General features: G+C 37.8%; 1 protein-coding gene across 1 annotated transcript in view; it reads right to left on the reverse strand.

The window, feature by feature from the left end:
• Positions 1-9397: 9397 nt before the first annotated feature.
• KIAA1328 (KIAA1328 ortholog) overlaps positions 9398-20860 on the reverse strand; it is a 529485-nt gene continuing 518022 nt past the window's right edge. Inside the window, exon 12 of the mRNA XM_044664948.1 lies at positions 9398-9605. Coding sequence (XP_044520883.1) covers positions 9398-9605 — 208 coding nt within the window. The remainder of the gene's footprint in view (positions 9606-20860) is intronic.

Raw genomic sequence — 20860 nt, forward strand, 5'->3', positions numbered from 1 at the left:
TCAATACAGTGCTATCATCCTTGTGTCCTAGCAATTTGTGCACTAAATTCTTTAAGGACCAATAGAAGTGGAGGAATGCGATGATTACTGTAATTGTGGTTGGTATGAAAGCAAAGACCTGACCTACTTCTAGCTTCAACCATTGGCACGAATCATATATGTCTATGATTCCCATTATATAACCTGGGATCACTACCATACAGAAATTATAAATCATAGTCGAAAAGTGGTATAATAATGTAAGGATTCCCATCATGGTAAAAGTTGTTTTCTCCAATGATGCACCCATTGTACCAGTTTGAATGTAAAATTTCTATGGTACTGTGCCCTTAAATTTTCTTTGCTTGTCTAAGTTTGTCCCCTTTGCTTTCTGTAGATAGGAGAAAAATGGCTGCCATCTGGTTCAAACAGAAGCTTTTTTTCCCCCTTATTTTTCAGGAGTTATTTAGGCACTTTACCTAAGCTGGCTCTGCCAAAACTGTAACAATAAAAAAAGCCAGTAACCGATGTTTGAATAGAAGCGAGATAGAGAAAGTCTATGTTGAGTCTCTCTTTCAGCTCTCCCCAGGGCCAAATATACATTGGGAAACTTTAAGGGGCTGTCACCCTGAACCTGGGTGAATTGGATGGTCGTGCTGCCCTACAGGAGTTGGGGCCGAGGCTTCCCTATAAGATGAGGTACAAGTGGTACCCCAATCCGATTCTGAATAAGGATGGGGTTCACACAAACCTCCCCCCAATCAATTTCACAGTGAGGGTCTGGCTACAAGATGGAGGCAGCCAGACCAAGCTGTGGTTCCCCTCTCCCTTGTTGTCTCTCAGGCACTCTGGAATGCTATCTGACTGATGAATGGCTTTTATTATTCACAATTTAGGGATTGGGGAAAGGGGTGAAGGGCAGAGGGATTTGGGGGTGTCCTCTTCTCTATTTCTGTGGGGTCTGTCACTTAGGAGGGAACCTTTTGGGTTCCCCACTCCTAAGCTTCTTTCCCCACCCCTTCTCATTCTGTTTCTATTTTCTTGTTTTCTGTTTCTATCCTTTTCAATAATTGTAAGTTTGACTGAAAGGGGGTCTCTCAGCAAGGCTGGGGAATGGGAGAAGGAGACTAAGAGATTGCTCCCAAAATGGAGCCCAAAAACTTAGCTTTCTTTATGATCGAAGTCTTGATGGGTGAGATGTGATGGAATGTCTTTGATCAATTTCCAAAGAATGATCCTCAGGAAACCCTCAGGACTGGATACGAGCTGGGATGTCTGCCTCCTCCCTCTTCCCATTCCTCTGCCCAAAGCCCTCTCCTCTTCCTCCTTCCTCTGAGAAATTCCTAGAATTCTCTCTGGTCTCAACTGTCAGCAACTGTCTGCAACTGCCTTCTCTGGCTCCTTTTGTCCCATCCCCCTTGCACAAATCCCATCCTTATAATAATAATGTTGATTAGTCTTTTTATTTCTTATTTTGCCGTGACCTCACTTGGTTCATTTGCTATTTCATTGATTTGATTTTTTTGCCCTCTTTATTTTAAGCAGATTAATTAATCCTGTTCATTAGTTTAAAAGAATGATGCCTCTTTCCAGAGAGGATTCCTCTCTCACACACTCTTCATTATCCATCCTTTCTTTCCATCTTCTCTAGACCTTCATATAGGGATTCATGGTCCCTACACTTAACTAGTCCCTCTCTAGTTTCTGCATTGCTTGTGGAATAAAAACTTCCTAGGTATCCATTCTGAATCCTTTCCTTAAAGCAGCTTTTGTCTTGTAGAAATTGCTCTGCAGATTTCTCTTTTCTATTGTGTCTCACTTCCACAACAATGCCAATTCCTTCAGGTGAAAAAGAGGACATTGCTCTTATCAGGATCCCCTTTCATGGGGCCCAAATTATTCAGCCTACTATTGATCTATCCCTCCTCCTGATCATTTTTCTTTTTCATTAGCCTCAAAATCTCATTCCTTGATTCTTGCCCTCTCACTCCCCTGGGAGTGAGTTGCCTAGAGGAGCTTTTACTCCCTCCCTCCTGAGATAGGATAAGTGGTCTTTTCAAGAACCCAGTTCCTGTAGTCAGCACTCAGAAGAAGGCCTTCATCTCCTTTTGCAGAACTTCTTGTTTCATCTACAGGAGCTTTCATCAGTGGAAGCTCCAATCATAACCAAAATAAGGCTTTTCCTCCTATCTTTCCCTTGCCTCCTCACCACAAGCTTTTCTTCAGGGATCACAGTAGTTACACTACTCTCACAGATAACCTTTGACTTGACCATGGCATATTGCATGAATTCCTCCATTCTTTTCCTACCTTCCCCCTTCCATAATTCTCTCATTTTGTAATTTTGCCCCCCCCCAAAAAATCCTTAATTCACCTGTAGGCAGGGAAACATCAGGTTCTTTCTATAATGCTTCAGGTCCTCCTGTCCTTCACCTCCTCTGTTTGACTTCCATCTTCACCCCATCTCTTTTTGAACATACATAAAGAGGTCTCTTACTAGTTTCTTTGCTACCATTCCATTGCTGTTACTGCCCTTGGCTGCTGTATTCATTCATCTCTTCTCCATTTCTGTTGTCTGGGGTGTTCAAGAAGCAAATAATATCTTCAGGTCTGATTTTCTTTCTTTCTAAGAAGTTTCCAAAAACCTCTTTATTATTGAACATACATCCTTTTTACATTATCATTAAGCTCAGATTTGCCAGGTAGGTCTGGAACCCCATTGTTCCTTGGGACACATTTTTCCATTCCTTCTTTCATTTTCTGATAAGTGCAGAATAGTTCTGTGTCATTCAAATTTCCATTCCTTTGTATTTGGAAGTCTTTCTCACTATCACTTGCAGAATTTACTATTTCCAAATTGAATTTTTAAAGTTAAACACTATGTATCTTTGAGTTTGCAGCCTGTTTTTGTTTTTGTTTCAGTTTGAGTTTTTTGGGACATGATCTATGGATTTTTCAACTTGTGTTTTGACTTCTGTGCCCAATTTGTTCTGGGCAGTTTTCTTAAGATTATTCTTGTATTATGATATTCAGGTTTTTGACCTGTCATGTTCTTCTGGGAGACCTATAATCATTAGGTTGTCTATGCATTTTCTTTGAGATCAATGTTTTACTTAGAGAACATGTTTTCTTTTAAGGTTTTTGGTTTTTTATTTCTTCTTCTAGATTGTCCTTCACTTCTGTGTATTAGCATTCCCAATCAGTAGTCTTCCTTTTTGTTTCTTTGGTGAGACTTGCCACCACCAATTCAAGTTTTTCTCTTCTGCCAATTATTTCTGCTGTGCAGACCATAAATTCTGGTCTCAAGATTCTCCTTTCTCTTTTAAACTACTCAGGAACATATTATATAGCTCATGCTTTTAAAACACACAGGGTTTTTTTGTCTTATTAGATTTTGAGCCATTTTCCTTTGTTTTGTAATATTTATCCATAAAGCCTGGATTCCTTTACCAGTTCTGGAGGCCATTATTTCCTTCTGCTACACTTGGTTGTTTATTTGCTTTTGTTCAAGGTCTTTGAGTTTTCTTCCTCCTGAGATTTATAGTAATTTCAAACTTTATTCCCTTATTTTCCCATATTGCTCAATTTCTGACTCCTTCCCTTCTGATGATGGTTTCTCTAAAGCAGGGGTCGGCAATGTATGGCTCTCGAGCCATATCTGAGAGCTCTTTTGAGGGCCAGATATGGCTCTTTCTGCAGGAGCCATAGTCAATTTTTTCCCCAGATGCTGTTACAGGAGTGCGCACCGTGAGCACTGTACGGTTCTCACGAAATTACATTTTTAAAAATGTGATGTTTATGGCTCTCACGGCCCAAAAGGTTGCCAACCCCTGCTCTAGAGGCTAGATTTCAAAGTTTCAGCAATTCATGGTTTAAAAGCCTAGGTGTATTCCCTGGGTGACTTTTTATGGGAGACAGAAATGACCTCACTTGGATGCTGGCCTCTTTCCCTTAGGTTTAGTGGAGTGCCATGCAGCTCCCCACCCACTTTTGTGTATTTGCATTCCCAAACAATTATTCTCTTTTCTTTGGTTAGGCTTGCCATTGTAGGTTCAAGTTTTTCCATTCTGCTCATTATTTTTGCTGGGCAGGACATAAATTCTGTTTACTTAGTCTTCATTTATCTTTTAAACTAAAATAGCATGTTGTGGTTCCATGTTCTCAAATCTCACAGGGTCTTCTGTCTCATCAAATGTTGGATCATTTCCCTTTATTTTGCAACATTTATTCATAGATTCCTGAGTTTACAAGACCTGGAGGCCTTATTTCCTTGTTACTCTTCTTCTTGTTGATTTATGTTCATGTTCAAGGTCTTTATATTTTCTTCTTAAATCCTGGGTACTTTGTGCAACTTACCTCCCACCCCTTATCATTTATTTCCTGACTCCCTCCCCCTAACCGTGGTTTCCTTGTTTTGTCCTTGTCCCACACTCGGCACTTTATGGTTCAACAGTCTATCTCTTCCCTAATTGACCTGAATGGTCAGAACAGGCTTTAGATAGATGCTGCACTCTTCAGGCTTGGTAGAATGCTGCATAGCCCCCTACATGCCTAGTGACCTGTCCCATTTCCTTGCCTCCTGGGGGTTCAGAGCCTGCTTTTCCCAGGAATGGCAGTTCATAACTTTGTATTGCTGGCACTTCCCATTGTGGCCCTCAGGAGGTTTTTGTTCTGGAAGGGCCATTAAGTTGACTGTGGAGACCTGAGCCAACTTCCATACACTGGAGCTGGGGTCTTCACAACACTGGAAAGAGGGATGACTGGGTTGAAGGGTGGGTTTTGATGTGAGCCTGCTCTTAGGTCTGTTGGTGTAGTCTCATTGCAGGTAGCATGAGCAGTATGAAAGGGGTGCTGAATGAACTAATGGTCAGTATCAGTTTCTGGTTTTTAAAGTTTATTTATTCATACTTTTTTTTGGATTCCAGGTGACTTGATCATGAAGACAGCTGAAGGTGCTTTATCTTTGGGCATAATTTGTTTTGGAGAGAGCTTTGACATGTCATGGGGATTAGAGAAAATGTCATCAGCCATGTTGCTCTTATGACTTGCAAGTCTGCCGAGCCCTTATCCATGGCCAGTGGGACTTATTCTTTCTTCAAATGATCTGTTTTTCAACTACAGGCTACTTCCTGGCATCCTCTCTTTCTCATGTCTTGTCCTTTTTCTGGAATCTCTAGATTTTGCATCTTTTATAGATCTGGAATTTGGCTTCCTCACTATTTAGGATCAGTTTGTGACATCAAAAGTAGGGAAACAATAAGATTTCCTTCCCTTGATCAGTGTGAAACTCCTGGCTTTCTTTAGTATCTCTTGCTGCATGGAGTCACAGACCCACAAGTCCCACCAATATATCTGACAAATAATGCCCACCATCTGGGTGTAGCCTCTGGCAAGACAGCTGTAGATTGCCTGGGCCTGAAAACCCTGATGCCTGAGACATTCTGGTGATATCTCTGGTTATATGCCTTTCTCCTCCCACCTCCATCCTGCTTTCAAAGTGTTGGCTATTTGTTTATATTCTTCCCCAGCCAGCATCCTTACCTTATTGCCCCTACTTTCTTCCTCTATGTTCCTTTAGGAATTTCTTTCAATATAGAGACCCACTACTTTTAGCACAGAATCATTCATTTAATTCATCTACGATACTCAGTTAAGCTATACAATGGACCTGAATATCTCATTATTTCACCCATTTCCTCTCCACCAGGAAGGGCGTCTAGTGACTACACTGAGAGTAAGGTGGTGCTAGGGCTAGAAAGATGAACACTAGGGAGGCTGCTCTGATGTCCAACAGAGTTTTTTTGCTTTCGAGGAAGGCCTGCCTTCCAGATAAAAGCGATACAAGGATAAGCCAATACTAGAATAATAGAGGAAAACAAGTAATATAATTTATTAACTTTAAAATTTCATATGTATATAACCATTGACCCCACATTGAAAATACCATGCACAAAGCTGAAAAGAGGGGCTGGGAGACCTCTCTGGTCACCACAGACTAGATATAACTATGGGCCCCACAAAGCCCCCTTCCAACCAACACATTTCCACAATGACTGCCACAGAGCTGGGCTAGGAAGTAAATGTTAAGAGCAATCTTTGTGAAAGGGATATGAGTATCCCTCCTCATCCCATGATAGCTAGGGGCACTCTGGACAAGAAGGTGCTATGCTGATGCGAAGTTCTTTTGGAAAGGTCACTGGTGGAGGACTGTCTTTTATTGTATAATTTTGGCTTTTAACACCAAGAATTTAAATTACTTAGAAATTATTTAGAAAGTTAATTCCTTCAAAGGATTTATTTGGTTCTTTTCTATTTCATAAACACTGATTAGTTTTTCTTCCTAGCCCTATGGGATAGAAAGGAAAGCAGAGTAACTACAGACATCTCCCTGACTTGGGCTCTGTCTGTGCCCAAATGCTCCCCTGAGATAGTTAGGACTTGAAGCCAGGTTGAGGAATGCTTCTACACAGCACCACCAGGGGGAGAAATCCTCATTAGGATTCTGTCAAGTCTTTCAAACTGGCAGGGATAGGATGACAATGGGTGTGTGTGCAAGGGCGTTATGTGGGGATGGTGGGGAGGGAGACTCTTTTCTACTTTTTATTTTAAAAGTCCAGAAATAATCATTCAAAACTGGGATACTTTGCAGCCAGGCTTAAGCCTCAAAGCTCCACTAACAGCTTCTTTACCTCCCAATATATATTTCAGAATAAAATACAGATTAAAATATAAAAATACATCACTCAGATGATAAGAATTGGATGATTCATTTTCTGTCTCTGTGTCTCTGTCTCTGTCTCTGTCTTCCTCACAAGGAAAAACACTAACAAAATAATCAGGAGTGACCAAGGGAGGCTAGCTTAGGGAAAGGAAGATGTATGAGGTAAAGGCACTGTTGGAAATCAAACTTTCCTCTTCCAGATAGTCCATCCATTAGTTAATAAAGAATTTAGTTAATAAAGAAATTAAAGCTGCAGCAACTGAAAGTGAAACAAAGACAAGTGTTTGGTTGAGGCCTTGAAGTGAGATTCAGGTGTCCTGAACTGAGAGGTTATTTTGTGGGTTGGAAGACCGTTACCTAAGGAGAAGAGGATCCATTAATTGGGCCAGCTCTATGAAGCCTCTTGTGAAGCTGAGTTTTTTGGGGGGGAGATGTGGTGTGCCTATGAAGCACAGATAATGCAGGAGAATGGAGTTTATCCATGGCTAGTGAGGCACTAAGGGAGAGGTGGCCAAGGATGCCAAAGAGGCCAGTTTCACCAAAGAGAATGGTTTTGGATCATTACTCATAATTCCTATCATATTGGAAAAAATGTCTAACTCTCCAAAACTTACTGGAAATTCAAAACTAGATTGCTTCATTCCTTTCGACTCTCTCCCTCTCTGCCTCCTTCCCCTCTCTTCCATGATCTATACTTAAAGAGGAATAGGACTGGCTTGGTTTCCTTCACAGAAGTGATCTCTTATTCTGCAAGTTTTCAACCTTTCAAATGAGTAGCTACATCAGAGAATAAAGTTGGGGAAGGGGAAAAGGGGAGAGGACAGGAAATTCTGAATATAGCTACAAGTTTAGTGCATATGAAAAAATATGGAGGAAATAAAATTTTCTCATCTCCAAAGTACAGAGCAAGAAGACTAAGCCTAGGGCTCCCACTGGAAGGGATAACTTCATACAGAATAGCTTTGGGCTCAAACCACCAATCAAACCACTTAGGCCTGCCTAGTTCCAAATACTTCAGATCCACAGTATAACCAGGACAGGACAAATTTGATCCAAGAATTCAGGGACATCTTTCCAACAAGCAGTTTTATAAATCTGGCACCATGGTCACAGTGGGGCTTGTGCATGGTTGGTGAACTTAATCTTAGATGCCAATGCTAAACTACAGAGGTTTCATCTCAGCTCAGCTTTGGGGTAAATGAAAGACAGAAATACAAGAAGCCACTGGCTGGATATAAATATCTTTCAAACTTATCAAGGGAACACTCCATACAATAGATCAGAGACAACGATTGTCCTTTTTCCCTTCCTCTTTCTATTAGCCTTAATCGACTGGCTATGCAATGCTTAGCATATAACCTACCTGAGCATAAGCAGTAGCTATAGTCAAGCAAAAGCCAAAGGACTCAAGTATAGGAATTATGCTGAACTGGCAGGTGGATTCTTGGACTTTGGTGGATGGAGCTTACCTTTAAGTAGTTTTTGGACCAGGCCTCCTTCTTGCTACAGTGAAGGTACTGGGAGGGAGAAATGGCTTGCCACAAAGGTAAGTCTGGTAAATAAGTCTCTGCAATACTTGGGAGAGATTCAGAGTCCCTACAATGCAATATTTGTACTTTCCCATCACTGATGTCCATAATTTGGGGGGACATAGAAATGCTAACCTTAAGACAGGGATAGATGGAGTGACTCAGCCTTTAGAACCCTGCTGCCATTTTCCCACTCAAGCATGATATTCCCTTACACAAATGCATGAAGCATATAGGAGAACATCTGGCTGAGCTCAAGCAGATTCTAGGTGCATAATTAAATGCTGGTAGGAAATTGTACCTTAGGGATTTGTAATTTACAAAAAAAATAAATTTTAGTCTTATTGCCTGTGAGGAATGGTGGTGACCACTAAATAGTGAAAATTGGTAGAAAAATTGCTACAGGTTTATTTCCTCTTCAGATTTCTCTCCTGTATTCAGAGGCAACTATTCAATGCTTCCAGTTTTCTATAGTATCCATTCACATATTATAGTGTATTTCAGAGGACTGACTTAGATTTCTCCCTTATTTATTCCTATGGGTACCTCTTGCCAGATAGCAGACATCTACAGGTTATTCCCTGCTGAGCTTCCTTAGGGTCTGTCCATTAGTGCTGCTGGGAATAAGAAAGGAAACATTCCTTTGCTGAGGCTTAGAAAACTCAGCTTTAGGATTAAATGACTAAACGTGGAGACTAGATGGTGGTGAAAGAAACAGAGAATGTGAAAAGAGTTTTTTTTTTCTTTTAGAATAGCCTATGTTTCAAAAAATGCTGCTTTTTAATTAAAGAATATTTTAACAAAAGCCATCCTTCTCCTTGTGTACAGCAGAGAAAAAATATGTTCGAAATAAGGCTGGATGTGTGATGGATTCTGAGATGAAGAAATAATGTTTTGTGTTAATTTTCTAATCATTGCTCAGCACATAAAAAACTACTTTTAAAATATAACACATTTTGATAGGCCTGACCAAACCTTAGATTACTAGCATGATCTCTCAGTTCCAAATTTAACAGGGTGCTAGTGAAATAGATCCCTATGAAAGAAGTGACATTGTTACTTTTCAATTAAATCATTTAAAATGATTTTGTGGAGAAACAAATCCATTGCCATGACAGGGACACAAGGTCCTAACTCCTTTGGAAATCCTGTAGCTCATGCTTCAGCATCAAATGAAGAAAATTTCTTCAAGCATCCGACTCTCTTCCAGCTCTTCACATTGCCCAGCTGCCCTTGAGGCCCAGGCTAGCTTTCGGGGGCAGACCTGGACTGGGCTGTAATTCCAGGCATAAGCTTCTCTTGAGAGAGGTGGCCGTGGTCTAGAAGCAGAGCGGGGACTCAGAGAATGGACCAAGTCCAACAGGGAGGTATTGTACCTGTGAGGAAAAAACACATACAAATGCCCAAATCATTAGAATAGACAAACTCTCTTTCCAGAGAAAGGAGGACTGCTTTGTGCAATGTGTGGCTCACATAATGGGAGGAGGGACAGGTGAAAGGTGAACGAACAAACAAAAAAGGCTTTAAAAGCCTGTCTCAGAGTTCTGAATTCTAGAAGATCCCCTTTTTGCCTCAGATTTGAGAATGGACAACTTACTCTGAGGATAGGAAGGAACCAAAGGAGAGAGACCATTTTTTCTGTCCAGCAATCTCATTAAGGGAGAACTTGATTGAAGTCAGAAGACTACAGAGTTTGGAGGTCATCTTGTGATCAGTTACTCAAACCTTTTAGTCTCTAGTTTAAGGTTATATTTGCCCCAGTGTAAAAAGGTTGTGAGTCATACACCAGTCTTTTCTCACTATAAATCATAAAATGCAGAATTGTTAGATTCCAATAAAGCCTCGTTTTGGCTAATAGTTGAAACTCCTTCCCCCCCTCAAATCTTTGTTAGTGAACAAAAAATGAGCGTTTATTTTGTATCTTGTATATTGATGGTTGTCAAAAAATAAATGTCGAATGAATGAAACCAGTGAAAAAGAGGCAGTAGGAAGAAGTAATAATCTTGGAAAATCAATTAAGCAATCAACCAGTCCCTAGATGCTATTTATTGTACAATTCACTGGATGTAGGTACATGTAGTAGGGCCTGCTGAACATCTAAAATATGAAACAATTAGAAGTGTCTGCTTTTGAAAATAACTTGTATGCTCCACAGTATATTAGGGATGGGCTTCCTAACTTTTGATATTTTCAGATGTATAATGGTGCCCCCAGATCTTACAGTAATTAAAATTAGTGGCTCTGGCTGAAGAAGCCTTCCAAAACTGGTTTTTTCTCTACTCTCTTCCTCTTTCCAATTATCCATGTTCACTGATGAAAAATTAATCTTCCTAAAAGAATCTGATGTCACTACTTCCCTACTCAAAAACATTCAATGGCTCTCCATTGTCCTTAGCCAAGTATTCAAGATCTCCCACAATTTGGCCACAACCCATTTTTTTCAGTTTTATTTCCAAATACTCCCCTATACTTAGTCATCCTGTGCTCTAGTGAAACTGGACTTTAGGTTATTACATTAACATATCTTGTCCTTTTTTACTTTCTTTTTTTAGTTCATGCTATCCTCTGGTTTTCATTCTGCTGGAATGTCCTTTACTTAAATTTATGTTGTACAAAATCTTACCTTAGCCAGCCATTAAGATACAACTCAGATGAGCTGCCTCCTTCATGAAGCTTTCCCTTACCCCACAGAACTTCAGGGCACTTATTGAATGCTGTCTTTTATTAGAGTTATTTGTGTCCAGTCTTATAATTTCTTTTCTTTTCTTTTTTTTTAAACCTTTACCTTCCATCATGAAGTCAATACTGTGTATTGGCTCCAAGGCAGAAGAGTGGTAAGGGATAGGCAATGGGGGTCAAGTGACTTGCTCAGGGTCACACAGCTGGGAAGTGTTTGAGGCCAGATTTGAACCTAGGACCTCCCGTCTCTAGGCCTGGCTCTTAATCCATTGAGCTACCCAGCTGCCCCTCCCCTCCCCAAGTCTTATCATTTCTATCAGACTCAAAGTTTCCAGAGGATAGGGATTTGAACTTCTGTGTATCTCCTAGACTAGTGTTTTGCATGAGAAAGAAGCCCATAAAATACTTCTTAAAATTACTAAAAATTAATGATAATAGTGAAGAGGGCCATAAGGATACAGGTCTTTGAAAGACTATATGGGGGGGGGGGCAGAGTCAAGATGGCAGCTTAGGAGCAGGAAAAGCCAAAACCTCACTATCCTTCCATACCAATCTTTAAAAAGCACTTCAAAAAAGAAAGAAATCCAAACCCAACAATAAGATGGAGCTTCTATAGGATTTCCCTGCTGAATACAACTTGAAAGGTAGGCAGAGAGAGTCAATTTCCATAGGATAAGGGAGAGACCCAACATTCCTCCCCCACCTAATGCAAGGCCCAAGGCTCTGAAAGTGGCAGGGAGAATTTGTGGGGGGCTATCTCTGTGGCAGCAGGCTATGGAGAAGATTTGGCCTCAGGGAAGATTAGCACAGCAGGTCAGCTCAACCTATTTAATCTAGTATATCAGCTAAGGAGAGAAGACTGAAGATTCCCTCCAGAGCAGAGCAGGTCAAATGCCCTGTTCCAGTAAACCAACAGTTTACAGTCCACGGGGAAATGAGTAAAAAAAGGAGGTGGCAACAATTGAAAGCTTCTATGGGGATAAAGGCCAAAGAACAGAACCAAGAGAGGTCGACAGGATCCAAGGAACTTCAACGAAAACCTCAAAAAATCCAGGGAATTGGACTCAAGCTCTAGAAGAGTTAAAAAAGGAATTAAAAAATCAAATAAGATATGTTGAAGAAAAATGGGAAAAGAGAAACAACAGCTTAAAAAGTAAGATAGGTCATATGAAAACAGAGGCGCATGAATTAAAACAAAATAGTGTCTAAAAAGCCAGAATTAACCAACTGGAAAATGAGGCAAAACAGTCAAAGGATTGAAAAGAAGAATGCACCAATTGGAAAAGGAAGATCAAAAGGCCATGGAAGAAATTCAAATTTAGGCTTTAAAAATTAGAATAGGTGGGGATGTGCAGCTGGGTGGCTCAGCAGATTGAGAGCCAGGCCCAGAGATGGGAGACCCTGGGTTCAAATCTGGCGTCAGACACTTCCTAGCTGGGTGACCCTAGGCAAGTCACTTGACCGCCATTGCCTAGCCCTTACCACTCTTCTGCCTCAGAACCAATACATAATATTGATTCTAAGACAGAAGGTAAAAGTTAAAGAAAAATTAGAATAGGGCAATTAGAAGCTAATGACATGAGACATCAAGAAACAATAAAACAAAATCAAAAGAATGAAAAAATAGAAGAAAATATGAAATATCTTATTGAAAAAACAACTGGCCTGGAAAAGAGATCTAGGAGAGAAAATTTAAGAATTATCGAACTATGGAGGATTTATATATGAACTGGAAGAATCTCCAGGAAATGATGCAGAGTGAAATGAGCAGAACCAAGAGAACAATATACACAGAAAGTGAAACATTGTGGAACAATACAATGTAATGGGCTTTACTAATACAAGACAATCCCAAGGGACTTATGAGAAAGAATGCTATCCACATGAAGAGAAAAAACTGTGGGAGAAGAAACACAGAAGAAAAACAAATAACATTTGCTTATATGGATATATGGTTTGGGGTTTTGGTTTTTAAAGATTGCTTTATTGCAAAAAATGAATAATATCAAAATAGGTCTAAGTCAGTGATGGGCAAACTCTGGCCTGCGGACAATATGTGGCCCCCTGAAATGTTTTATCTGGCTGCATGACATTATTCCTAATCTGACAAATACAATGAATAGGATATGATACAATGAAACTTTGAAAGAGTTGCCTTAGAAACAGACTGACAGATAAGCATTCCCTTTCCTTTGGCCCCCTCTTTAAAAAGTTTGCCCATTGGTCTAAGTGATAACATTTGTATAACCCAGTGGAAGTGCTTATTGGATCCAGGAGGGAGATGAAAGAGAGGAAGGAAAGAAAACTAAATATGTAAACATGGAAAAATATTTTAAAAATTAAAAAAAAAGAACAATAACAATGAAGCATAGACATCAAACTACAGGAAATTATCCAAGAAAACTCCCCTGACATTCTTGAACAAGAAGGTAAAATAGAGATTGGAAGAATCAACAGATCACTTGCATTAAATACCCACATGACAATCCCAGGAATGTTATAGCCAAGTTCAAGAGCTCCTAGGCCAAGAAGAAAATATTGCAAGCAGCTAGAAAGAAACAATTCAGATATCATGGAGCCCCAGTCAGAATTACAGAGGATCTGGCAGCCTCCTTGAAGAAGAATATTTGAAATATGATATTCTGGAAGGCAAAGGAACTGGGTTTACAACCAAGAATCAACTATCCAGCAAAACCAACTATATTCTTTCAGGGAAAAGTATGGGTATTTAATAAAATAAAAGGTTTCCAAGCATTCCTGAAGAAAAGATCAGATTTAAACAGCAAATTTGATGCCTAAATACAAAATTCAAGAGAAGTATAAAAAGGTAAATAAGAAAAGGGAAAAATTTAGGGGCTTCGATAAGATCAAATGGCTTATATTCCTATGTGGAAAGACAATATCTGTAATTCTTAAAAATTGTTATCATTATCATAGTAGTTAGAAAAAGAATACATAAAGGGTGAGGTAGTAAGCTGTTTAGGATGATATGTCAAAGATATAAAATTAGGGGTGAAAAAGAGGATAATACTAAGAGATGGGAAAAAAGAGTAAAATGAGGTAAAATATATCATACAAAGAAGCACAGGGTGGGGAGGGGAGAAGATCAATACAATGGAAGGGAGAAAGAGGTTGGTGACAGGTAATACTTAAACCTTACTCTCATTGGAATTGGCTCAGAGATGAAAGAACAGTCAAATTCATTGGGGTATATAGAATTGTATCTTATAGTATAGAGAAGCTTAAGGGGAATAAGAAATGGGGTGGTGGGGAGGGGAGTGATACAAGGGAGGGAGAGATTGGGTGGGCTGGTGATCAGAAGGCCTGAAAGTAAGAAGGGAATTAGAAGGGAGGTGGTAGAAAGGGGAGTAATATAAGGGACAGAGGCTAAAAGCAAAAGAGTGGAGGGAAGGGAAAGAATGAAAGGAGAAAGGTCAGCATTAAAGGAGGAAGTCAAAAAGGAAGGTAATACACAGATGGTAATCATAACTGTGAATATAAATGGGATGAACTCACCCATGTGCATTTTAAAATGCAGTAACTCTGGGAGACTACCTCTCCTAAGATCCTCTACCCTAACTTCCTCAGACACCTCCCACTTCCTTTGTGGGAGGTGTCTGAGGAAGGTATAAGAGAAAGGGAGAGAATGAGTTTTCACACCTATTTCCCCCACTGGTGGAAGAACCTTTTTTGGAGAACTGAGGAGAGCCTTGGTCCCCTCAGAGATCTAACTCCCATTCTTTTCCATTACCTAACTTTTCCTAACCTAAATAAACCCAGCTATTCTATCACTAAAGTGCAGCCTGATTAATTGAGCTCCGAAGGGCTAGGGTCAATTTCCCCACTAGGGCTGGGGACCAGCTACCCCGGCTACCTTCCTTCCCTTCCTCCAGCTTCCCTACCTTCCTTTTCCCTTCCTCCCATCTGTCCTCATCCTCCTTATCTACTCACACCCATAAAATGGAAGCAGATAGTAGAATAGATTAAAAACCAGAATCCTATCAGATGTTGTTTACAAGAAACACACTTGCAGCAGGTAGATACACATTGGGTAAAGGTAAGAGCCTAGGGCAGAATCTTACATCTTGATAAAAGGCAATCTAGATAATGAAGAAATATCCATACTCAACATATATTCACCAAATGGTACAGCACCCAGATTTTTAAAGAAGAAACTAAAGGAACTTAAGGAGGAAATAGATAGTAAAACCATATTAGTGGGGTACCCTCAACATTCCCGTAACAGAACTAGACAAATCAAACCAAAAAATAAATGAGAAAGAAGTAAGGGAAGTGAATGAAATATTAGAAAAATTAGAGTTAATAGATATCTGGAGAAAAATGAATAGGGATAAAAAGGAATATACCTTCTTTTAAGCATCACATGGTAAACATACAAAGATTGACCATGTACTTGGGACTGAAAACATCACAAATAAATGCAGAAAAGCAGAAATAATTAAATGCAACTTTTTCTGATCATCATGCAATAAAATTGTAATTAATAAGAGTTCATGGAGAGGCTATTAATTATAAACTAAATTTATTATAAACTAAATTAATTATAAACTAAATTTAAATTCTTCAAAATTGATGGGTCAAAGAACAAATCAAGGAAACAATTACTGATTTCATTGAAGAGAATGACAATTAAGAGACAACATATCAAAATCTATGGGATATAGCCAAAGCAGTGCTCAGGAGAAAATGCATATCCCTAAGTGCCTATATCAACAAAATAGGGAGGAGGTCAATGAATTAGGCATGGAACTTAAAACAACTAGAAAAAGAACAGATTTTAAAACTCTAGATAAAAACTAAATTAGAAGCCAGGAAGACAAAAAACAAAAAGAAACCTATAGATCAATCTCCTTAATGAACATAAATGCAAAAATCTTAAATAAGATATTAGCAAGACTACAAAGCAAGTTATCACAAAAAATTATTCACTACAATCAGATGGGATTTATACCAGAAATGCAGGGCTGGTTTAATATTAGGAAAACTATTCACATAATTAACCATATCAACAACCAAACTAACAACAATCACATGATTTTCTCAACAGATGCAGAAAAACTTTTAACAAAATACAATATCCGTTCCTATTGAAAATACTGGAAAGTACAGGATTCAAAGGGCCTTTCCTTATAATAATAAGTAGTATTTATTTAAAACTATCAGCAAGTATTATCTGCAATGGAGATGCTAGAAGCATTCCCAACAAGATCAGGAGGGAAGCAAGGATGCTCATTTTCACTACTATTATTTAATACTGTACTAGAAATGATAGCAGTAGCAATTAGAGAAGAAAAAAACCTTGAAGGGATTCAAATAGGTAATGAGGAAACTAAATTATCACTCTTTGCAGATGATATGATGATACACTTAGAGAATTCTAGAAAATCAACTAAAAAGCTAGTGGAAATAATAACTTTGGCAAAGTAGCAGTATTTGTACAAAATAAATACATAAATCATCAGCATTTCTATATATTTCCAACACAACTCAGTAGCAAGAGTTAAAGAAACTCCATTTAAAAATCATTCTAGATAATATAAAATATTTTGGAATCTATTTGCCAAGAAAAACTCAGGAATTATAGGAACACAACAACAAAATGCTTTCCACACAAATAAAACTACATTTAAACAATTGGAAAAATATTAATTGCTCATGGGTAGGATGAGCTAATAAAAAATGACAATCCTACCTAAATTAATTTACTCATTCAGTGCCTACCTATCAAACTACCAAGAAACTTTTTTATAGAACTAGAAAAAATAATAACAAAATTCATCTGGGAGAATAAAAGATCAAGAATATCAAGAGAAATAATGAAAAAAAAGTGATAGATGGCAGTACCAGATCTTAAACTGTCCTATAAAGCAGTAATCATCAAAATAATCTGGTACTGGCTAGAAGGATGGACCAATGGAATAGACTTGGGGTAAATGACATCAGCAATCAAGTGTTTGACAAACCCAAACAAACTGCTGGGAAAATTGCAAAACAGTATGGGAAAAATTAGGTTTAGATCAATATCTTACACCCTATGCCAAGATAAATTTAAAATGGCTTATTGACTTAAATATAAACACAGAAATTTATAAGTAAGTTGGGGAAACATAGAAATAGTATACCTATCAGATCTATGGGAAAGGGAAGAATTTAAGGCCAAGCAAGAAATAGAGAACATTACAAGTTATGAAATGAATAATTTTTATTATATTAAGATAAAAAGTTTTTGAACAAACAAAATCAATGCAACCAAAATTAGAAGGGAAGCAACAAACTGGGAAAAAAGTTTAAAACAAAATTCTCTGACAAATGTCTAATTTCTCAGATATTATAAGGCACTAAGTCAAATATACAAGAAATCAAGCTTTTCCCCAATTGTCAAATAGTCAAGGTTGATATGAAGAGGCAATTTTCAGATGAAGAAATCAAAACTATCAATAGTCACATGAAAAAGTGCTCCTGATTAGAGAAAAGCAAATCAAAATAACTCTAAGGTACTACCTCACACTTAGCAGATTGGCCAATATGACGGTAAAGGAAAATAATAAATTTTGGAGAGGATTTGGCAAAATTAGGGCACTAATGCATTGCTGGTAGAATTGTGAACTGATCCAGCTATTCTGGAAGGCAATTTGGAATTATGCCCAAAGGGCTTTAAAAGAATGAATTCCCTTGGATCCTGCTGGCTACTAGGTTTGTATCCAAAAGAGATAATAAAAAATGGTTGTACAAAAAGGGACTTATGAGAAAGAACGCTATCCACGTCAAGAGAAAGAATTATAGAAAAAGAAATGCCAAATAAAAACATATGAATTATCATTTGTTTATATGGATATAGGATTTGGGGTTTTGTTTTTAAAAGACTCTTACAAAAATGAATAATATATATATATATATATATATATATATATATATATAAATAAACCCAGTGGAATTGCTTGTCAGCACCAGTCGTTGGGGAGGGAAGAAGGGAGAGATGAGAACATGAATCATGTAACCTTGGAAAAATACTTAAAAAGAGAGAAAGAATAAATTTAATTTAATTTAAAATTTTAAAAAGAATGTATGTGGAAAATTATCATGAAGACAGTTAAGGGTACAAGCTGGGAGAGAAGAAGAACCAGGAGGTGGGGTAAGAAATAAGAAGAGAAAGAATCCTTAGTTTGATACATACCCAATGTTCGCCATTGCTGCCTTTCAGCAAAGGCAAATGGAATAGGGTTATAGAAAACCCTCATTTATATCCTTTAGCATGCCTCAAACCTATCCACCACACGACTTTGAGAGGATAGGAAGGGTGAAGTCTGGGTGAAGAGATTGGATATAATTGCATCTGAGCCTCATTTGATGAGAGGAGCAGTAAAAGTCAGTGGAGTACATAAGGAACCTGAAAACAGTGGTGGTAGGGAGTTTGGAGAACCAGTTTGTAACTATATAACAATGCTGTGTTAGGGTAGGGCCTAGTACCTAGTACTATAGCTATTTAAATACATATCTAGAATGTTCATTCAGAATAAATCAAAGAATCACTGATCTGTGTTAATTTTTCTCATTAATATCTATTATATATTGGGAATAGGGCCAGATTTTTACTTTCCCTTCATATATTTCCTAGAGTACAGAGACTCCATTGGGGCTTTCTTTCCTTAGTCACTATTCCTATTTAGCAACTTTTGCCTTACTACTACTATACTTTCTCATACTTCGTTCCAGGACAAATATGTACTACTAATGTGCAAATGACAGAACACTATAGGAAGTAATCAGAGTGCTCCTTCTAGCCCTCCTAGGCTATACTGTATGTATAAGGGTCTTCTGAGGGTAAAGAACTTAGTCTTCCTATTGACTATATAAAATAATTAAAATTTATAAATTAACAAACATGAGTGTAAAGTCTCAGATATCCTGTGGCTTAACAGAAAAATTTTAAATAGTAAAAAAAGACCTCTCTTAAAAGGCTACAGAGCCTCATTTTCCAAACATATAGAGAAATGAGTCAAATTTATAAGAATACAAGTCATTCCCCAATTGATAAAAGGTCAAAAGATATGAAAAGGCAGTTTTAAGAAGAAAAAATCAAAGTTCTCTATAGTCATATGAAAAAATGACTTAAATCACTATTGGTTAAAGAAATAAAATTATAACAATTCTGGGGTACTGCCTCACACTTTTCTAATGACAAATATTGGAGTGGATATGGCAAGATTGGGACACTAAGGCACTATTGGTGGAATTGTTAACTGACCCAACCACATTCTGGAGAGCAATTTGGAACTATGCCCAGAACTGCACATACTCTATACCTCCACAACACATCTACTAGGTCTGTATGTCAAAGAGATAAAAGTGAAAAGAAAAAAGACCTATATGTACAAAAACTTTTATAGTGGTTCTTTTTGTGGTGGCAAAGAATTGGAAACTGAGGGGATGCCCATCATTTGGGGAATAGATGAACAAGTCGTGGTTATATGATTGAGTAGGATGCTTTTGGAAAAACTTGAAAAGACTTACATGAACTGATGTAAAGTGAAGTGAGTGGAAGTAGGAGAACATTGTTCATAAGCAACAGCAATATTGTACAATGATCAACTGTGAATGACTTAACTATTCTTAGAAATACAAAGATCCAAGAAGATTATGAAGCACTTATGATGAAAAAAATGCTGTCCACCTCTAGGAAATGAACTAGGAGAGTCTGAACGTAACTTGAAGCATGGTATTTTTCATTTATTTATTTGTTTGTTTGTTTGGTGTGTGTATCTGTGTGTGTGTGGTCTTTTTGAGAGGAGTGGTCTGTTTTCTTTCACAACATGACTGATATGGAAATATGTTTTGCATGACTACATAAGTATAATTTATATCAAATTGCTTACTTGCCTTTTTTCAATGATGGGGAGGGGAGAGAAGGAGCAAGAGAATTTGGAACTCAAAATTTTATTTATTTTTAAATATTTATTATTATATTATATTCATGTATTATTTTAATAATGTATTTATATTTCTGTATTAAGTATTCTTATTTGATAATACATTATTTATTATTTGATTATTAAAATCTATCATTTTAAAATGTTATACATTGTTTTTACATGTAATTTTAAAAATAAAATATTTTTTAAAAAAGGTTTTTGACTCTGGGTTAGGGAATGATATTTGTAATAATAACTCAAATCTACTTACTACATATGTGACTTTGAGCAAGTTACTTTACTTCTCTGAGCTTCAGTTTCCTAATCCATAAAGTGAGAGAGTTGGAATAGATGGTCTGTTTTTCAGATCCCTTCCAAGTGTAATGTTAAGATCTTATTTATACAGTCCTTTATTATACACAAAATGTTTTCTGTGTGACAACCTTTAAAGGATATAGTGTCTCCTGCTCCCTTCTCATATTTTCTCATTTTCTTGCTCAACTGAAAATGATGGTAGCTGTAGTTTACTAATCCTCAGGTCAACCCCCCTACCTATCTCAAGGAGTTTATTTAGCACCCAGCTCACAAGCTTCCTCTTCTTCCCACTAATTCCTATCTCTATGCATATACTCTAATTGTCATATTGATACTTTTTCAAACTCCTAAACCTACCACTTCTTCAGTCTCCTCACGTACCATGACCTACTCCTTTATTATATTTCAGCAGTACATAAGGATGGTCTAGATATGAAGCTTTATCTGACCATAGTCTCCTACCATCTTGGGAAATGTCTCCCTAGATTTTACTGATTTTACAGATGTACTTTACCCTCATCCAAACTATTCTTTCCTCCAACTTTCAGTACTTTCTCAGATTGTTACCCCTCCTCTAGTTTTACTCTCCCTACTCTCCAACCTTAACTCAATAGTTTGTCATTTCTTTTTTTTTTTAAACCCTTATTTTCCATCTTAGAATCTAAGTATTGGTTCCAAGACAGAAGAGTGGTGAGGGCTAGGCAAAC

Source organism: Gracilinanus agilis, chromosome 1, assembly GCF_016433145.1.
Source record: "Gracilinanus agilis isolate LMUSP501 chromosome 1, AgileGrace, whole genome shotgun sequence".
NCBI lineage: Eukaryota > Metazoa > Chordata > Mammalia > Didelphimorphia > Didelphidae > Gracilinanus > Gracilinanus agilis.